Raw genomic sequence first — 19,443 nt, 5'->3', positions numbered from 1 at the left:
GGCTTGAGTTTGTCAACTCTTTTCAGTCAATTGTTGATACCCAGGAATTCTCTGGACAAATATCCTATCTGTTCGCAAGAATGGAGCAGGTAGGCTCATTAGAGGAAAATCCCTATAATGCACACAGATGTCATAGATCCAAAACGCAATGAATATCACATTGGATCATTATCAATAGCAGCATATCTGGCATATGTCAGCCCATAATTTAAATGTATTAATTACTTGTATTTATTAGAGTCTGCTGAAGTCTTAAAGGGAAAGTGTAAAGTCACCCCAGAAAGGAATCATTGTGTTCCTCTTGTAAGGAATGTGTCATTTTGGTTAGAGTAGCTTTAAGTGATGTTTGTGGCTCTCATAAGCATAGTGAACACTGTACTGTAACTCCGAGTGTTGTAAGAGTGGGCAGAAGTTGAGTCTTTATGAAGTCTGTAACAGAGATGTTCTCTGTGGTGTATCCGATATTCATTGTAACCTGCATATGATGTTCGGCTCTCTGGTTACCTCTAAGTGTGACTGTTATAAACTGTTGAACCTAAAACCACTGTTACAAGAGCCTGAGAATAAAAAGAGGGACTCTCTCTTATACGTCATCTTGCTTCTTGAGTGATATTCCAGAAAATCAGCTTGAGACAAACCAGGGGAAAGACTAACTGACCTCATGTCAAAATTCTATTAAACTAAATTTGGATGAAACTCTGTAGGCTTCAGGGTTTTATGGGCAGATAATGGTATCTATTTCAAACTCTTCGAAAGTTTGGCCTGCTTATCTAATATCCTTATTTGTCAACCCATGAATTGCAAAGTGGAGGCATTTTAAATTATAGGTGTTCTGACTTCGTTGGCTGAAAACAGATCTTTAGTTAACAAAGTGTGCTGGGATTTATAAAATGAAATGATGATGAAGATATATTCAGTGTGTGCAGGATCCAACATTTTTTCTTTTGGAACACTTTTTTACCAAAACCAGAGTTTGGAAAAGTTTACCAGTCTCCCAAAGAACTTCTGGACCAGACAGACTAGAAGATAACAGCTAGGATTTCATGTTTTTAGATGGTATAAGCCATTTGTTTCTAGGTGCATTAGTTCTCAAGTTAGCAGCATGTTCAAGTGAAATAGGGATGGGAAAAGCAAAATGGTAATCGTAGTTACGTGCTTTTCCTCCTGTGGTAACTAAAGCTTTTATGATATATATGTTATGATATATACATGTTCTGGTGATTCATAAGATACCGACTACAGAAATTTCACCCTTAGTCTAAGGAGTATGTTTTTGGCATTGGTCTAGCACTGAGTATAGAAAATCCTGGAACCAGTGTAATTTTCAGTCCCTGAATCTTCAGTGATGCGAGATTCTGCATTTTTAACTATACTGAATCCAGCTGATATTAGTAAAGAGAGTAACTAGCTTGTACGTAGATATGTTTGTTTTAATTCTCCTTGCTTGTGTTTCAGGCTAAGCTATGTGAATCACGCAGAGGATCTGGCCTCCAAACTACTTCAGTGTTTCCCAAAGAACAGATTGTCAGCACAGGCAGCCCTGAGCCACGAATATTTCAGTGATCTGCCCCCACGGCTATGGGAGCTAACTGATAGTGAGTATGACAGAACCTCTGAGCTGAATAAAAGCAAGGAAATCAGTATATAGATATATATATTTGAGCGAAATTCTGTAGTTCAAATTGCATAGTTTGCTTGACACAGGAAAAAATGGATTCTCCTTTGCTATCTCTACTCTGCAGTCTGCAGCTAGCTATCTTTGTATTTGATTATGTGTGCAGCCAAGAGAATTATCTGAATTGTCATAAAGCAGAAGGAAAAAAATACAATTTACATATTTAGTGCTTTTCACATCATAACATACAGTATTTTTTAACTAGCTGCAGCACACAGGATAAAAATCCAGCAATGTTTGATTCTCAGACACTGTATCTGTTATAACAATAATGCTTTAAAAAGACTTGGCATTCAGAAGACTGAGGAACACAAAGTAGACAATTGGTTAATTTGCTGAATTGAAATGTATGAGAAGAAAACTTCATTTTATTAACTGAGAATGCTTTCAGTATTCACACACAGCTCTTTTGTTTCTCCTATTAAACAAAACACATTCCAGTTGTCTTGGCAAAAATGTTCCATCCAGCACAAATGCTGTCAATTGCTTTTTAAATATTTGTGAAGTACTTATACCACAGATTTCCTCATCTTTTTCCAGAATAATAAATGTTACCACTATGAATTCTGGCAAACCCATGCTTACAATACATAAGGGTATTTTTGATCCAGAGATTGTTTTGTTACCATAAATAGGTTTCACATGGGAATCTTATTTGTGATTTTTATTTAAATAAATTCTTGCACTCTAACCATAGAAATTGTTTTCAGTTTTCAAACACAAGTACCTTAATAGGAGATCCAAATCTAATATCCAGAGACTTAAATCATCATGTGGTCATGTAACAATGGCATTTATGTGCCTACGCAAGGTGATTTGAGCAATAAAATATGAGATTTGGACATCAATGTTTGAAAAACTGGGCTCAGGATGCAAATATTAGTCAACAGTAGATTTTTTTTTTTATTTTTTTTTTTTTGTTTACTTCACTTTTAGTAAGTCAACTTTCCCTCTTCCAAGTTTTTAGTTGTTCTGTCTCTAACAGATAACTGCACTGGATCTCATATTAGGCAGCTCTGTAAACTGGCACTCAAGGTACCCTGCTCCATAGGGGTACCTGCTTTTGGGACTAACCCCCATTTTGGAGAATTGGAGATAAAAATCCTTGTCACTAATTATAGGTTATATTCTCCAATTCACCTGCAGTGCTGATAGATTTTCAGTTCTTCTGTTAACACTAGATCCAGGACTCTCACCCTCCTACCCAGACCTCTTTCCAATGCACCCATTCTTAAGCTAATGAGGCTGTAAGGAAGTCTGTCTTTGCTGAAAGTATGATGCAAAGAGATTCATTAGTTCATGGCTAATCAAACATCAAACATGCCAGTTTAATTATCCCTTTCCCACTAAATGGAAAACAAAAATCAATCTGCATTGGTGACATCTCAATCCTGTCTGACTGTACAATTTAGTCTAGCCAGGATTTTGATAGTCTATGAATTCTGATTTCTCTAGTAGTACTTTTCTGTTAATATGGACTTATTACCCACTTGCCACTTAGTTTATCAGTCAGTGGTTAAATCCAGTTCTATCAGTGAAGTAAATGCCTACACATTATCACTCTGCAGCAGGCTGCCAACAGAGACAGTCTTGTCCTAGTCATTAACAAGCACAATGTATGCAGAACACCAGAGGGGAATTAAAACCACAAAAAATACCTCAGGGTGGTATTTTTAATATGAGAATTTAATTTGTAATTTCACAGATTAAGAATTTTGGCTGCATTAATCCTTTTATCAGCTCACAGCAGGTTATTTGCAGAAGCATAACCATAAGGCGATATTCATTGGCAGAAACACGTCTTTGCATAACGTTAAACATCAGGAGCAGTGAAACCTTTTGAAGGGGGGAGAATAAAGATGAAAAATCATTATATTTTAAAGCAAGGTTCTGTTAAATGCCTCCAGTAAAATTTTTGAGTTACAGATATACTCTTTCTGTGTCTAGTAGATAATCATTATGAAGCATAAATCCAGATGCAAGAAAGGACAATCCGAGTATCAAATACTACAATCATTTCTATTTAGTACAACTTGGATATACTTGTAAACATATTTACAAAACAAAGAAGTCATATATTTGGAGACTTTGGAAAATGTTTACTTTGTAGTGAAATGACTAGTTTTGGTGACCTCATTTGTCTGAGTTAATACTTTATCCAGGTGTCTGGACAGATTTCCTATTTATACTTTATTTTAGTTTAAATTTTTGGATAAATGCAACAGTATTTAGCACACAATACAGTCAACAGCCTTCCAATCAAAACACCACAAGGCCATTTTCGGAGTCCATGTTACAGATAGTCCTCTTCATGGAACGTACATTATACTGCAAAGTCCACATGCAAAATTGAAATCTTTAAACTAAAAAGTCTGTGAAGAATCACAATTGTGTGAGAGGGGAAAGGAATCCCTACCACTAGAAGGAATTTTGACGGAAACACTTTTCCATCAGAAATTGGAGTTTCATCTGAATCAAAACATTATGTGGAAAAGTGTAGTTTCAATGAACTTTTTATAGAATAAGTGTCAACAAATCATATCAACATTTTAACTTTTATGATATAATTTTAACATAGAATTTATACTTTATTGTAATGTTTTGCTATAACTGAAACAAACCATTTTGACGTTTTTGAAATGAAATGATTCAACATTATTTCATTGAAATATTATGATGTTTTGAAATGTGAACTTTTTGGAATTGACATTCCATGAGAAATGTTGACTTTTTGTTGTGATTCAGAATGAAAAAAGTTTTGGATGGGATGGGAATTCCATTTTCCAACTAACTCTACCTAACCTACACTGCAATCTTCACTTTCAGTGTATAAAATTTCAAAAAAGACATAGGAATAGTGAATTTTATAATGCTGTTACAAAATTCATCCAAAAAGGGAACAGTTCAGCTGACTAGAAGTGTAAAGAACAAATGAACTTGAACAATGATGCTTTGAGACCAACCTAATCATTCCACGCTGGGTTACTCTGGAAATACAGTACAATACCTGAGATATCACAGTCTTCCAAGAACCCCAGACTTGAGCTGTAATATAGAAACTAAATACTTGTACTAACTATGCCAGATTTCATTTTCCATAAAGTAATTTCCCTCACTCTTTCCTACTTAAATAAGCTCATAAGCATTTCCATGCATAAATATATGCAAGTAATTTATAACACACCTTCTTATTTTAAAAAAGACCACAGAAACACCCAAAATAAATTTTAGTATGAGTACTATACAACAGAGATAATAATTACAAGACTATGTATTATAATAGTGAAATACAATCTCCATAAAATAAATACAGTAGCTGAATCTTTTAAATGTACAAAAATAATGTGGTGACCCTAACACCTATTAGCTGCACTAGTATCCATTGGACAAAAAAAACGATGAAGGTTTTTAGTGAGTATAAAGACTCATAATTTCATTTAATTTTATACAACCAATTGTAATATAACCTCTAAATGTGCACCTGTAATTTTGTTCTCTCAATCTCACAGGGGCACATAATAGATTTTTTTTATGCCTAATAGCCTAATACACAGGTGCTAATGCTTGCAAAAAAGAAAGAATCCAGTCTGAGGGATTCTAATTGGAACTAGCAAAAAGAACAGGAGTACTTGTGGCACCTTAGAGACTAACAAATTTATTAGAGCATAAGCTTTCGTGGGCTACATCCCACTTCTTCGGATGCATAGAATGGAACATATATTGAGGAGATATATATACACACATACAGAGAGCATGAACAGGTGGGAGTTGTCTTACCTTACAGACAGGTTGATAAGAAGTGTGAGAATACTTACAAGGGGAGATAGATTCAATGTTTGTAATGGCTCAGCCATTCCCAGTCCTTATTCAATCCTAAATTGATTGTATCTAGTTTGCATATCAATTCCAGCTCAGCAGTCTCTTGTTGGAGTCTGTTTTTGAAGTTTTTCTGTTGTAAGATAGCCACCCGCAGGTCTGTCATTGAATAACCAGACAGGTTAAAGTGTTCTCCCACTGTTTTTTGAGTATTATGATTCCTGAGTTCAGATTTGTGTCCATTAATTCTTTTGCGTAGAGACTGTCTGGTTTGGCCAATGTACATGGCAGAGGGGCATTGCTGGCATATATCACATTGGTAGATGTGCAGGTGAACGAGCCCCTGATGGTATGGAGAACACTTTAACCTGTCTGGTCATTCAATGACAGACCTGCGGGTGGCTATCTTACAACAGAAAAACTTCAAAAACAGACTCCAACAAGAGACTGCTGAGCTGGAATTGATATGCAAACTAGATACAATCAACTCAGGATTGAATAAGGACTGGGAATGGCTGAGCCATTACAAACATTGAATCTATCTCCCCTTGTAAGTATTCTCACACTTCTTATCAACCTGTCTGTAAGGTAAGACAACTCCCACCTGTTCATGCTCTCTGTATGTGTGTATATATATCTCCTCAATATATGTTCCATTCTATGCATCCGAAGAAGTGGGCTGTAGCCCACGAAAGCTTATGCTCTAATAAATTTGTTAGTCTCTAAGGTGCCACAAGTACTCCTGTTCTTTTTGCGGATACAGACTAACACGGCTGCTACTCTGAAACCTGTAATTGGAACTAGGTTTCCTGATCATCATTGTGAACCCTTCACCATTTGTATTTTGACATTCATCATTAATATTATCATGGCCATTAATAATTAGTTCCATACACAAACTTTCCTGCCATCACCTTGCAAGCTTGATACAGATTTCTCCAGTGGCTCAGCTACAGATCTGATAGAGTGGACCTGCATTATGTAGAGATATTTGGTTTGCTTTTAAATATTAAATATTTTAAATATTTTTAAACCACTTTAATGGTCTCTAACACTGTGGTTCTGTTCTGTTCTTTTGCAATGGAGGGAAGGCAAATGCAGAGGCTCAGTTCCACAGGCAGCAGAGTTTTGAAGCTGGAAGACATGAAGTCAAATTATTGAATGTCCTGTCTTATTTTTAGAAATTCTGGTACATTTCTAAAGGTTACACAGGAGAAACTTCAAAAGTAATAGGAAAAAATGAATCACAGATGGGACCAGAGTGAGCAAAAACAAAAAATCCCAAAAAAATCTGAAAACACAACTCTTTATAAGATGTCTGACAATGTTGTATGCTCACATAACAACCTCCCCCATAAATAATCCTACTTCCTTCCCACTGAAGATTTTTAAAAATAATTTAGAAGTAGCACAAAGCTTATTCCTTATTTCAATGTCTGCCACAGCATTTAGCTGAATCTTTTTAAAGCAATACATTTATCATAAAACAAAATAATTAAGATTCTGAATTGTCACTTTTTCCACAGTGTCTTCTATTTTTACGGTACCGAATGTAAGATTACAACTAGAGGTTGGAGAAAGCATGAGAGTCTTTGGGAAAAACAATAGTTATGGCAAAGGTCTATCAAACAGCAAGCACTGAGGAGAATACTTAGACTCACTACGGAGAATGCAGGTAAGAATGCTTATCAGAAAGAATTTCTTTGAATACAGCATTGGATTAAATTGTGCTTTAGAGGTGCAAAAAAAAAAAACAACTTAAAAAAATTAAAAAAAGGAATTAAGTGCATGTGTGTAAATCTGAGCTTGGATTTTGCATGAGAGGGGCCTGGTCTACACTGGGGGGGGAGGGATCAACCAAGGATATGCAACTGCAGCTACGAGAATAGCATAGCTGAAGTTGACGCATCTTAGTTCGACTTACCTCGCGTACTCACGGCATGGGGTCGATTGCTGCGGCTCCCCTGTCGACTTTGCTTCCACCTCTCACCGAGCTGGAGTTCAGCAGTCGACAGGAGAGCGATCGGGGATCAATTTATCGCGTCTACACTATACGCGATAAATCAATCCCCGATAGATCGATCGCTACCCGCCGATCCGGTGGGTAGTGTAGACGTACCCTAAGATAGTTGTTAGTCCCAGACAAACTGAAGAGGTGGGCTGAAATATTGTGACTGACATGTTAGGAAAGTTGCAGAAGCCAATAGGAAACTCCTTGCTGATATAGCCAACAGCGGTCATTACAAGCTGGTACCTAGAGGGAGTAACTGACTTCTGGTGAGGTATTGACGAAAGTAGGCATTTCACGTCGTTTTTGCTATTAGATATGGGTTGAGAGACTAGTGATGAGTTCAGTAAGACTAAGAATCCTATCCAGAGTTTACCACGATGGCAATGCCCTTGATGGAGGGAATGATCTTGGCTGGCTCCTGTGAATAAATCTCCTTTTTTACCATTATCCCTTTGGTCTTGCATGGATTCAGTTTGAGCCCACAGCTCTTCAATCATAAGATCTAAAACATATTTCAGTGTTGAAATGCTGCTTGTTATGGCATCAGACTTTCTAACAGCATTGTGGAGATCTGTATGTTTTTGGGCTGTAGGGGATGTCTGCCATGTTGTCAGAGTAGGTTAAAATAGGTGGATGCCTGTTATATATTTTGTATGGACCTACTAATTACTTTTTGTCTGTTTGCATTATTACTACATTATAGGCTTAGCAGGGCTTTCCTCCCTTTGACACACACTCTTTTAGACCACCAACATCCCCTTTTCCACTTGCACCTCCTAGGATGTCTTTTGTGCCTGTAATATCTAAATGCAGTTAGACATCTTCTTTTCATAGCGACATCTGGGATGTATCAGCAGGAGTGTTGTAAGCAAGACACGAGAAGTAATTCTTCCACTCTACTCCACACTGATAAGGCCTCAACTGGAGTAGTATGTCCAGTTCTGGGTGCCACATTTCAGGAAAGATATGAACATATAGGAGAAAGTCAGGAGGAGAGAAACAAAAATTATTAAAGGTCTAGAAAACATGAACTGTGAAGAAAGATTGGAAAAACTGGGTTTGTTTAGTCTGGAGAAGAGAAGACTAAGAGACATATAACAGTTTCCAAGGACATAAAAGATTGTTACAAGGAGGAGGGTGAAAAATTGTTCCCCTTAACCTCTGAGGATAGGGCAAGAAGCAATGGGGATTAAACTGCAGCAAGGGGAGGTTTAGGTGGACATTAGGAAAAACTTCCTAACTGATAGGGTGGCTAAGCACTGGAACAAATTGCCAAGGGAGATTGTGGAATCTTCATCTCTGGAGGTTTTTAAGAACAGGTTACACAAACACCTGTCAGGGATGGTCTAGTTATTACTTAGTCCTGTCTTGAGTGCAGGGGACTGGACTAGATGAACTATTGAAGTCCCTTCTAGTCCTACAGTTCTTTGATTCTATTATCAGCACAATTTAGGCAACAATTACATTTATTTTCTTACTAATTTATGGAGCACCCAAAGCATATCTCATATTGGCCTTATGTCACTTCAAAATTTAGTCCATTGTTTAAAAGAATTGTCTTTTGAAAGAGGCATTACTCTTGCACTTTTCTGTTTGCAGGTTAAAATATATTTTACTGCTTAATATTGTTGACATCAATAAATTAGCAGGGACCTACTGGGAAGTGAGGTAAACTGTAACGTTACTGTATCACCCACTATAAAATTAGCCCAATGTATATTATAATCTCATATTCATACTGTTAATATTCTTTGTGAAAAATAAACAAATCTTGTTAGCTATGTGTATATGTCGCATTATCAGATACACACCCCAAATAAATTCTAACTGCAGTCTCTACCATTATAAAATTATGTTCAATTCTATTTTGTAAAAACCTGTAATGTTAAGAGAGTGGTTTCCAGGGTAAACAGTGACTGTTGAAAACTGACGCGATCAGATTTCAGTTCTGGCAATCTGTCCCAGTTATTGCACATGCTCTTCTCCAACAAAGCATTTAAGACTTTCTAATGTCAGAAATGAGACCGCCTCAGAGCAGTCTGTTTACATCTTTATTGACAAGCTAAAGCCCTACTTTTTTCCTGGAGCTGTGCCCCAGCAGACATGTCTTCAGCCTTGCCTGTTTCAACATGATATATCACCCATCTAAAATAAATTTAGAATGTCCCCATCTGTGGTGAATACCTTTTGTTTGGAAGCTTATGTACAGAATCTCATTTCTGTTGCCTCCAAACAAGAATTTACACAGAATTCGCAATATAAGTTCATATGTGAAAGTAAGCTGTTAAAATAATGGGAAGAAGGAAATTTTGCTCATTCTTCAATACCTATATGAACAGAATTAGGTGGTTTCTTTTTCCATACCAAAACAGATACAGTGGGCCAAATACAGCCCTAGAAAAAGAAAGAGCCTGTGTATATATATATGTGTGTGTGTGTGTGTGTGCGTGTATGTATGTACGATGAGGTTGCTACTCCCGAACAATATCTTACATATGTTCAGAACAGCATCTTTCATTCCATAGGATCCCAATGCACTTTCAAATTGATTATTATTTATTTGTACTGTAATAGCACTTGGGGGTCCCAATCATGGATCAGACCCCTGTTGCGCTAAGTGCTGTACAAACACAGAACAAAAGGATGAGCCCTTTCCTAGAGAGTTTACAATCTAAGTATAATACAAGGCACAACAGGTGAACACAGCCAACTGGGAGGAAATGGTAACAAAGGCAAACTTGCCCTAATCCCTGGGCTATAGGGTAGGCTGGATGGGTATAAAAAGAAGTGACTCTCTAGACCAGTAATAGGGCCCTCAGTTGGGAGGACTGAGACCCAAGTTTATGGCCCTGTTCCAATGACTCTTGAACAATATCCGTGACGTGTGCATATACATGATGGTTTTCAAAAGTCTGAGGTAGGTATGTACAAAAGACATGCACACTTTTGAAAATTTGGGTGTAAGTTAGTTTGCTGGCAGCACTGTGATCTCATGAATGAATCTGGAAATCTTAAAATTCAAATTCAGGTCTTCTGACACTGACCTGCTCTGTAACTCTGGGAAATGCATTTAACCTATTTGTGCCTTCAATTCTCCATCTCTAAAATGCAGATAATAGTACTAGCCTACCTTTCCCATAGGGCTCTTGCAAGAATTGAGTAGGCTAGTGTCTGTGCAGATGTCTGAAAATATAAAAGGGCTATATAAGTAGTATTATTAGGAGCACAGAGGAGTAGAAAGCAGCACTTTGAAAGAATAGTAAATGTCTCTCCTCGTCTCCAGATCTACTTTCTTCCATAGACCCTGGAGCAGAATTGGAAGTTTTCAGGGTATATAAACTGAGAAGGGGTGAAAGGGATTGAGATGTTTGAGAGATTTTTCTGCCACTAATGAAGCAAAATAAAAAGGAAATGAGAGCAAAGTAGGCAGGAGTACAGATGCTTTTATGCTTATTCAGAGGTCTGTCTGTGTTTGCAGAGAGTCTGAAACAATCTCTGAGGTTTGAATTACCTTCTTTGTTTCTATGGGCACTGCCTTAGAAGCTAATGATGATCCTAAAATGTACAATATATAAAATATTTTTCTGCTCATCAACCATCTAAAAAGAAGAAATATTTTTAAATTGTTTGTCTCCCTAAAACTACTGAGTTATAACTAAGCAGGGTTGGTTCTGCCATTCAGCTGGATTTGTTACTGATGAATCTTGGCTTGTTTTCTTCTTTGAAGAGTGATAGAAAATGGCAAAGAAAAATGATGTAAAATTCCCCAGAATGCACAAATACCCCTCAAACCAGGCCCAGAAGCTTGGTTGACCGACTTTGGGGGGAGGGGGAGAATGTGTTCTCCTTCTCCTCAGTGATTGCTCCCTTGGCTCCTCTATGTACCTCTGACTCCACAGTTACTCTTCCTCAGAAATCTCCTGCTAACCACACCTGAGAAATTAATGCAAGGAACAGAGGTGTTAGCAGGGGCTGGGAAGGGATTCGCAGCATCCCAGAGAGGCACTATTATCCTTGGAGTACAGCAGTGGTAATGCTGCCTGCCTGCTACATAGCTGCCAACCATCCCAAAACAATGGTGAGAGAGCAGTTTTTTAAAACTTAGGCTACCTCACCAGATATGAACTCTTAACACCTACAAATGTGATCTCCCTGTGGACTAAATTATGGCATTGCCATGAACCCAAAGCAGGGAGTGGCACGTTGTCCTGCTGCTCCTGGCGCGCACTGGACAGACAGCATACATCCCCTGGAACACCAGCACAGTAAATCATCAAAGACCAACTTGAAGATTGTTCACTAATGAGGGGAAAATAGTAAATATCAAATAATGAGCCCCATATCAGTACTCCTGGAGAAATTCTGCGCCAAAAAAAATAAAAATTCTGTGCACAATATTTTTAAAAACTTCAAAATTCTGCATATTTTAATTGTCAAAATAACATAATATAATCATGTCAGTTTCAATTATTTTGGTAATTTATTTCAAAATACCTGTCAGCAAATATGTCTTTAACAATACAGACAACAAAAAAGATTCAGGAAATGTTTTTTGACCAATAGATTAAGCATATTAATGCAGAACTCTAAGAAATAAGTCATTTAAGCTACAATACAGAAATGTATTTCCCGCACCCCTCAGAGGCAGTGCAAAGCCTTGGGGGAGTCAAGGGTAATGGAGGAGCGGAGGGAGAGAGAAGCAATTGCTGAGAAGGAGCCTGGGTGTGAACTTGAAGGGTTGTTGGGTGTGGGTGGGAGAAATATGGAACAGGGTGGGGATTTTTGGAGGGGAGTTGAGAGATTGTTAGGGAGTTGGGGAGCCTCTCTCATGCAGATCCTGACAGACCCTTAGGGTTTTTTTGTTTGGCTTCTTGGGGCGGCCAAAACCCTGGAGCCGGCCCTGTCCTCATCTGACCCCACTGGCAAGGCACTGTGGGGAAGGCAGCTTCTTTCCCTCCCTCTCCATAGCTGGCTGAGCCAGCTGCCCTCTCCTCTGAAGCCAAAGCAGCCCTGGCAGACGAAAGGTGTAATTGCAGTGCCTTCCCTGCAGAATGAATTTTCTGCTGGAAGAAAAAATCTGCAGGGGACATGAATTCTGCACATGTGCAGTGGCATAGAATTTCACTGGGAGTAATATCAGGGAAAAGTCTTTGTTGCCTGTGAGTAGAACTCTATGATAAAAGCTCTTGACTACAACCAAACATAATGTTTTAGGAGGGTTCATGAGAAAGCAAAATATCTTTCTTTCATGTCTAATATTTTTCTTCATTTTTTTTAAATGGGCAATAAACATGTCAATACCTATAAAACAAAAACTGGTGGTTGCACACAGCTCTGCCATTCCAGCTTCTATAATAACCAGACTGGGCCACAAAAAACTCCAGAGCCATGTTTGTCCTTTGGCCAGTAAAAATTATGGCCAGAACTTGTTCCTCCAGTAAAGGGTAAATCAAATTGTAAATTGAAAAGACAAAACATTATCTCTTATCAAATTGTATGATATGTTCTATATAGTAATTCATATCCTGAGTTCCGATTGGCTGGACAAAGACAAAGATGTGTTTCTGACCAATTATTGTGTGCCTCCTAGAGCCAGCAGGGACAATTTAATTCAGGATGGTAACGCCATATGCTTTTAAAGTATTTAACCTGTATTACCATAATGAGATCCCCCTGGCTTTATAAATCTCCTTGACAATTCACTGGAACAAAACAAAAAGTGGTCTTTATTTGTATTGCTTCTCCACAGGCACATGCATACAAGCAATTCTGAATTTCAATTGCAGGATGCTGAATTCTTTCTTCTACGTCCATTTAAGCCAGCAAGTGACATAAATCCAGCCAATCAGAAAGGCTATATCCTCATTCAGGTCAGCTCAGCTGTGTGAAACAAAATAAAGCTTAATGGACAACAGTTCCTAGTAGAATGGCAAAAACTGCTAATTGCTAAAAAAGATATCCAAAAACACAAAAATGTTTTGTAAAAATGCTTCTCTCCAATCTAGTAGCTTGTTTTTATGTCTGGTGAGAAGTGTATTACAGATCAAGCCAAATATGTTCATTTTCAATTTTCTTCTTCTCCTTAGCATTTACAAAATGTGTAAGATACCCTCTTCAGCACTGCTGTATAGGAACATCATTTTTGAAAGCTTTTCTTTAACTCGAGCTGTGGGGAAGCTATAGTCCAGCAGTGTATGAGTCAGTCTGTTTTGAAAAGTCTTTCTAATTCATCATCACCTTGCTTTTCTCTACCCTCTGTGTCCCATCACTGCTAAATCGCTCTGGAAAGCTATATACTGTGGTTCTAATTCCTGTTCTGAGCAGCATCAGGAGATAAAACTATAGTAATTATAATGAAGTAGGGTCTGCATGAAAGGGAATTCCTGGGCTGAGTTACTTTACTAGCTAACTTGACTTTGATTCTGTAGTTGTTTATTTAATCAAAAGCTGAAAGCCCCACATAGAATTTTATCCTTTCCAGAATTTCTAAGATCAATGTAAAACAAAGTCTTTGTAGAAAAAATAACACTGAAGTGTAACACCACAGTAGATGGAACCATTTTAAAGATAAAGGTTTTTTTTTTAGAGTTGGATTCAAATAGTTGTATAAAAGCACTCGTGGTGCACCAACTGAAAAGATGGAAGCCTACATACTAAAGATGGGGGTGTTTAAAGTCCTAATTTTTCTTGCATCTCTCACTACCAAATTATGTTTATACATGAATGTTGAGGGCCATTTTAATTATTTAACTGAAAATACTGGATTTGCATAAATTGTCTTTAGTGAAAGGGCTAATAAGATGCAGTTGTATTGGGCAGCTGAAAGCAATTTGGGTTTGAGTCCAGAAATAGTACTAACTGGAATTGAAATCGTGGCATTAATTTTGTAAAACATTAAATTAATAGTGAGTACACAAAGAGAACTGCAGGATCCTAGAGGTTTTTGTGTCTTTTTTTACCATTTTTAGTGCCGTAATTTTAGAAGGTTAGTAAAATAATGGTTTTATGGGGCTATTCCTACTGTGTTTTAGTTAGCATCAAAGGATAAGGCCGTCACGCTGATGGAAAACACCCTAAATGATATGCACGTAGCAATTTGTCCAAGAAAGCCACAGGATTGGACTATATTCTCATCTTGAAGCTATTTTGTTCTAATTTGTGTAAAATGGAAGTTATAGACCAAACTCTGCCTTCAAGCCCACCATGCAAACACATCAAATGCAATGAGACCAGTATGTCCAGCATGCATATGCTCAGAGGGTGAAATTTTCATCCATCATGTAGCAGGTCAGCACTAGGCTATCTTTCAGTCTCATGTAGGATTTGTGCTAGCCAACTGCAGATGGAGCAGCGGCCAAGGGGACCTATATGCCACGGAAAGGCTTTCCATATCAGCCCTATGTACTCAGTGTTACTTAAGCACATGTTTAAGTGCTTTCTGAATTGTGTCCAAAGTGTATTCTACTCTAACATGGATTTTGTTATTGCTGGTCATATTTACTACAAGAAACACTGGAGTACACAACTCCCTTGGATTTCGGGGATCAAATCCTCATTTGGAGTTGGAAATCCACTGACATGAAATTATGCAAAGTGAGCCATTCACTTAAAGAATCCATTTAAAAATCCACACTTGGTGGGAGCCTCTCACATGGTCTCATTGAGCCATTCAAACACTGGACCCAGTGGGCCAATCAGGTCCATTCATGAAAGGCCAGGAAAGCACATACTCCTCTACATGTAAGAAATAGACCCTGAGCAGAAGCAGCAGTTCAAATAAAATGGTTCAGAGTAGCAGCAAAGGTATAAGATAGCTATTCGTATGACATGTGGCACAGGTTGCACAAAGAGGGCAAAAATGTTTTTATTTTTTTTAAAGTCCTGAACTACATTGGAAGAGGGGGCAGAAGAGATTTTTGGGGAAGAGAATTTCTGATTAAAATAACATGAAAAGGGCTTCCCAAACTGTGGGCAGGATTCTGAGGCAAGTGCTTAGTAGTAGTGCAAGATGCTTCTTTAAAAGGCCCACTGGGGCAGGGAAGGGGTTGAGGATGAAGGAAAAGGGGCAAGGAGGAAGACCGAATGGGAGACTGTGATCACACTTTGGCTTGTTACCTAGACCAGTGCTTCTCAAGCTATCTGATGTGGGGGACCAGCAATTTTTTTTTTCAATGTGCCAGGGATCGGTGCCATATTATTATTCTATTCAACGCTCTTATGAGGAAACTTGCCACGGACCGGCAGCCGATGGCTCATGGACCGGCACCGGTCCGCGGACCACCACTTTGAGAAGCACTGACCTAGATCACTTGCCATGACCAGCTTTTGAAATATGCCAGGCTACGGTCTATAAATTCTGTATTGTGATTGTATATTCTGTATTATTCTTTGTTGGAACTTGTAGTTGCATATTTGTAGGTGTATTTTTTGAGTTGCATTGTTTCACAGTCAGGTCAGCTACACAGCCGCCAGATGAGGAAGGAAGTATCACTAATATTAAAGTTGAACCTGCGTCAAGGGAAAATAGCATTTTTTTTCTACCTTTGTATAGTCTGATGCTTATGTTTTAGTTCACTTCTGATAATTTACCCTTAAGCATTTTTAGCTGTAGTTTTAAGCAATTTTCACTGTATAGGATTCTAATTTAGCAATCTCAGATAATGCAGTTAATCTCTGAAGATATTGATGGTATTTTCAGTAACACAAATGCTCAGCTAACACTGTTTATCCATCTTTTCATTTCATGTTTGTTTGTTCTTGAATTTGGGATACAGAAGATGGAATCTTGTGTGCCCCAAATGCACTGTATTGTATTATTAATATTAGAATAGCAACCGATTCCCACTAGACAGTCTTTGTGGTCCGCTCATGCTCTAAGAAGTGTCTAGGCATAAAAGGCTGTTTGAGTTGAAGTGGGCTGATAGTCTGGGATGACATTTGAATGCATAGAGGACAATGTCTAAATGACAATGACTGGAAGAGAAGCAAAAGAAGCTCTAAACTATCCTATTCTCTCATGGACGGTCACCTCTCCTTTAGGATTATTTTGTCACATGATTCCTCAGTTAGGCTTTGTCTATGGGGAAAAAGTGGAACCACTGAAGGGGAGAAACTTAGGTTCCCAGACAAAGAAGAAGCTTCTAGTGCTGACACATGGCCTGTAACCTATAGAGACCGCAAATCTAATAAGAGTCATTGCCTGTAAGGCATAATTTGCAGTGTTCAGAATTAATAAAACATTTTACCTTTAGCAAAATCATAAAACAAAAATCTATTTCAGTAAACTCCTCTGAACGGTATGCACTGGGATGGTTTCTATGAATAAGTGGTTTCAAGAGCTTTGTATCAATATTTCAGTTGCATAGTTTATGGTGGTAGACTGTGAAACAAAGAAACTAAACCCCCCCAGAGCCAAATTCTGTTCTTGGATAAGTACATGCAACACCCACTGAAGTTAATGGGAATTGAGTGTGCTCAGCTGTGGGCAGAATTGGGCCATGAATGCAGTAATATTTTTAAGAGTCAATTGATCAAATTGCATGAGTTTACGCTGCCCCATAATTTACAGTTTAGTCTGACTTTTGTTCCCGTGGCTGCATGTCATTAAAATAATCTTAAAGGTCTCAGGGGAAAAAGCAGACTAATTCAGAATAAAATATTAAAATCTCCAATACCTTGGCACAACAGAGGAGGATTACACTGAAGCAGTGTCATCTTCTTCTTCAGAAGTGGAGGTTTAAGATTTATAGTTCCATAATTTTGTGGTGGTGTTATAAATGACTAATGTTGTTTTAATATAATTTTGACTACATACATGTCTTGATTTTTTTAATTGTGGATTATCATTTTTATGTAATGGTAGAGAACTATTAATTATATACTATAATTGTTGCAAATATATCTGTTGACATAATTGCTATAAATGGGAGGAACAATATCATTAGAATGTGCCGAATATTATTACATGTGTTGTAATGGTATAAAGACAATATATAATGTTGTTGTATAATCCCTTAATAAATGTTTTGAATTTGTTATTACATAAAATATGTACTACATTACTTAGTATAACACTGTAACTGCTTAGTTTATGTATTTTTTTCCTAAATCTGTTATTTCAGTCTGAACTATCCACTACTGAACTTGATCTGGAACAAATTTAATGTTAAAATTCTATAAGAGCAAAAAAAAATTAAACCGGTCTCCTAATACATTTGAATAATTCAAGAGTTAGCTAATCTATCACACTGTAAAATGAACTAAAGCAAAACAAATCACTCATTGTCATAACTGCTATGCTTGGTTTCAACCCACAAAACTTGATATAGATTATGTTCAAATTATATTTGTTGTTTACAAATGTTTGTGCCTAAAAACAGAGGTGTAAATATTGCCAGCATTTAAATTAGGTTTTAAAATACTAATTATGGCTTACACATGACCAAAAAAAATTAATAATTCCTGGGTGCAGATATTCATTTAATAAGTTTACAGCCCCTAGTTAATTCTGAAAAGAACGTCATTTGGCAGAGCAGAATTATGCGGGTCACATATTGGTGGTGGCAGAGGAAATGCATATATTTTCTATTTATATGATAAAATTTACTTGTGTTCTTTAGAAAATGGCACATCTCAGAGGTCTTGCTCTCAAAATGATCTCAGGATGGAAAGAAATCAGTAATTACAGAGCTAGGCATTCAATTCTGCCCTAATTTTCCCACCAGTTTTTCAGTGTTTCAGCTGCCTCAGAGACATAAAGTATTCTCATTAGGTAGCTGCAGAGGCAGCTCGCTTGCCTACTCCCTCATTCTCTCGCTAGCTTTTTCTTTCTTTCTTTTTTTTCCCCCTGCCTTGGGAGTGACTGTGAAGATCATTTGTTGGAATGATTGGCAGGTTAGAGGATTCGATCAGATGAGTTCCTCTTAGTGCGGGTCAAAAAGGCTAGTTAGCAGGAGCTGTCGAAAAATGCCAGCAGCATTCGAAATGGGAAATGTCATGACTTCGAGGCAGGGGGTGCCACCTGGAACAGAAAGCCCCCAGCTCATTAGCAAGTTACAGGATGCAAGCTTAACTGGAGGGAGCAGAGGAGGAAAGATAATACCCAATAGGGAAAATTATTGTGAAGTGGAATTGATTTCATGTATAATTTGTTTATCACTACCGGGGACAAATGCTGTCCTCCTGACATGTGCGGAGGAGTGTGGACTATGAATGAAGCAATTTAGCATAATCTCCAGGTTGAGCTCTGGATTTAAAGAATGCAAACTTCTTTCTTCCTTGCTATGGAAATGATCAGGTCAGGTTGTATTAATTAAACCTGACATACTCTCAAATGGTTTATCTGGGCAATTGTAGCAGTTCGGCAGAACCCGGTAGATAGAGAATACATTTATTATAAACATGGTATGGTATGGTTTTGGGTTTTTGGACACAAAGATTTATCTTTTTTAAGCTACTGTTGTGAAAAATCTGTCTCAATGGCAGACTGCATTATAACGCAGCTCATGTTTATCTTTGGTTAGTCATACTGGATAAAATCAGAATACACTTTCAGTTTCACAATATAATTTCATTTCCAGAAAATCCCTTAGAAAATAAAGATTTTTTTGAAAATTATGGTTTAAAAATTTTTATGTTTTTTCATTTAAAATTAAATCTAAATGAAAAACTGCAAGGTCTCCTGGCTACCTTTGACTTATAGGATGCATATATTAAGTCTCAGCCATACAAAATACTCAGTGTTGTTTGAGACATTCTGTGACTGAAAATTGCAGGCAGAACCTTCGTCACAGGGAGTTAAATTAACCTGGGCTATTAATGCTATTAGCCATTGATTGTTTCATCATTCTGTATCTGAGTGTATAAGAAATATTGCATGACAGGGAAAATTAAATTGCATAGGTAACATTTTTGAAAAATGATGGTACATTGAACTATGAGA

At 37.5% G+C, this 19,443-nt stretch overlaps 1 protein-coding gene across 4 annotated transcripts in view; it reads left to right on the top strand.

Moving 5' to 3' along the window:
- The window catches only part of CDK14 (cyclin dependent kinase 14), a 482,473-nt gene that overhangs the window by 386,533 nt on the left and 76,497 nt on the right, over window positions 1–19,443 (top strand). For all 4 annotated transcript variants that reach the window (XM_054020506.1, XM_054020507.1, XM_054020508.1 and 1 more), the window contains 2 exons: window positions 1,456–1,595; window positions 7,018–7,166. In XM_054020506.1, the coding sequence (XP_053876481.1) occupies window positions 1,456–1,595; window positions 7,018–7,133 (256 nt within the window). In that variant the 3' untranslated portion in view covers window positions 7,134–7,166. The remainder of the gene's footprint in view (window positions 1–1,455; window positions 1,596–7,017; window positions 7,167–19,443) is intronic.

The sequence above is a fragment of the Malaclemys terrapin genome, chromosome 2 (assembly GCF_027887155.1).
Source record: "Malaclemys terrapin pileata isolate rMalTer1 chromosome 2, rMalTer1.hap1, whole genome shotgun sequence".
In the NCBI taxonomy this organism is placed as follows: Eukaryota; Metazoa; Chordata; order Testudines; family Emydidae; genus Malaclemys; species Malaclemys terrapin.
The sequence above is the reverse complement of the archived record's forward strand: the minus strand, read 5'-3'. Positions and strand labels throughout refer to the sequence as shown.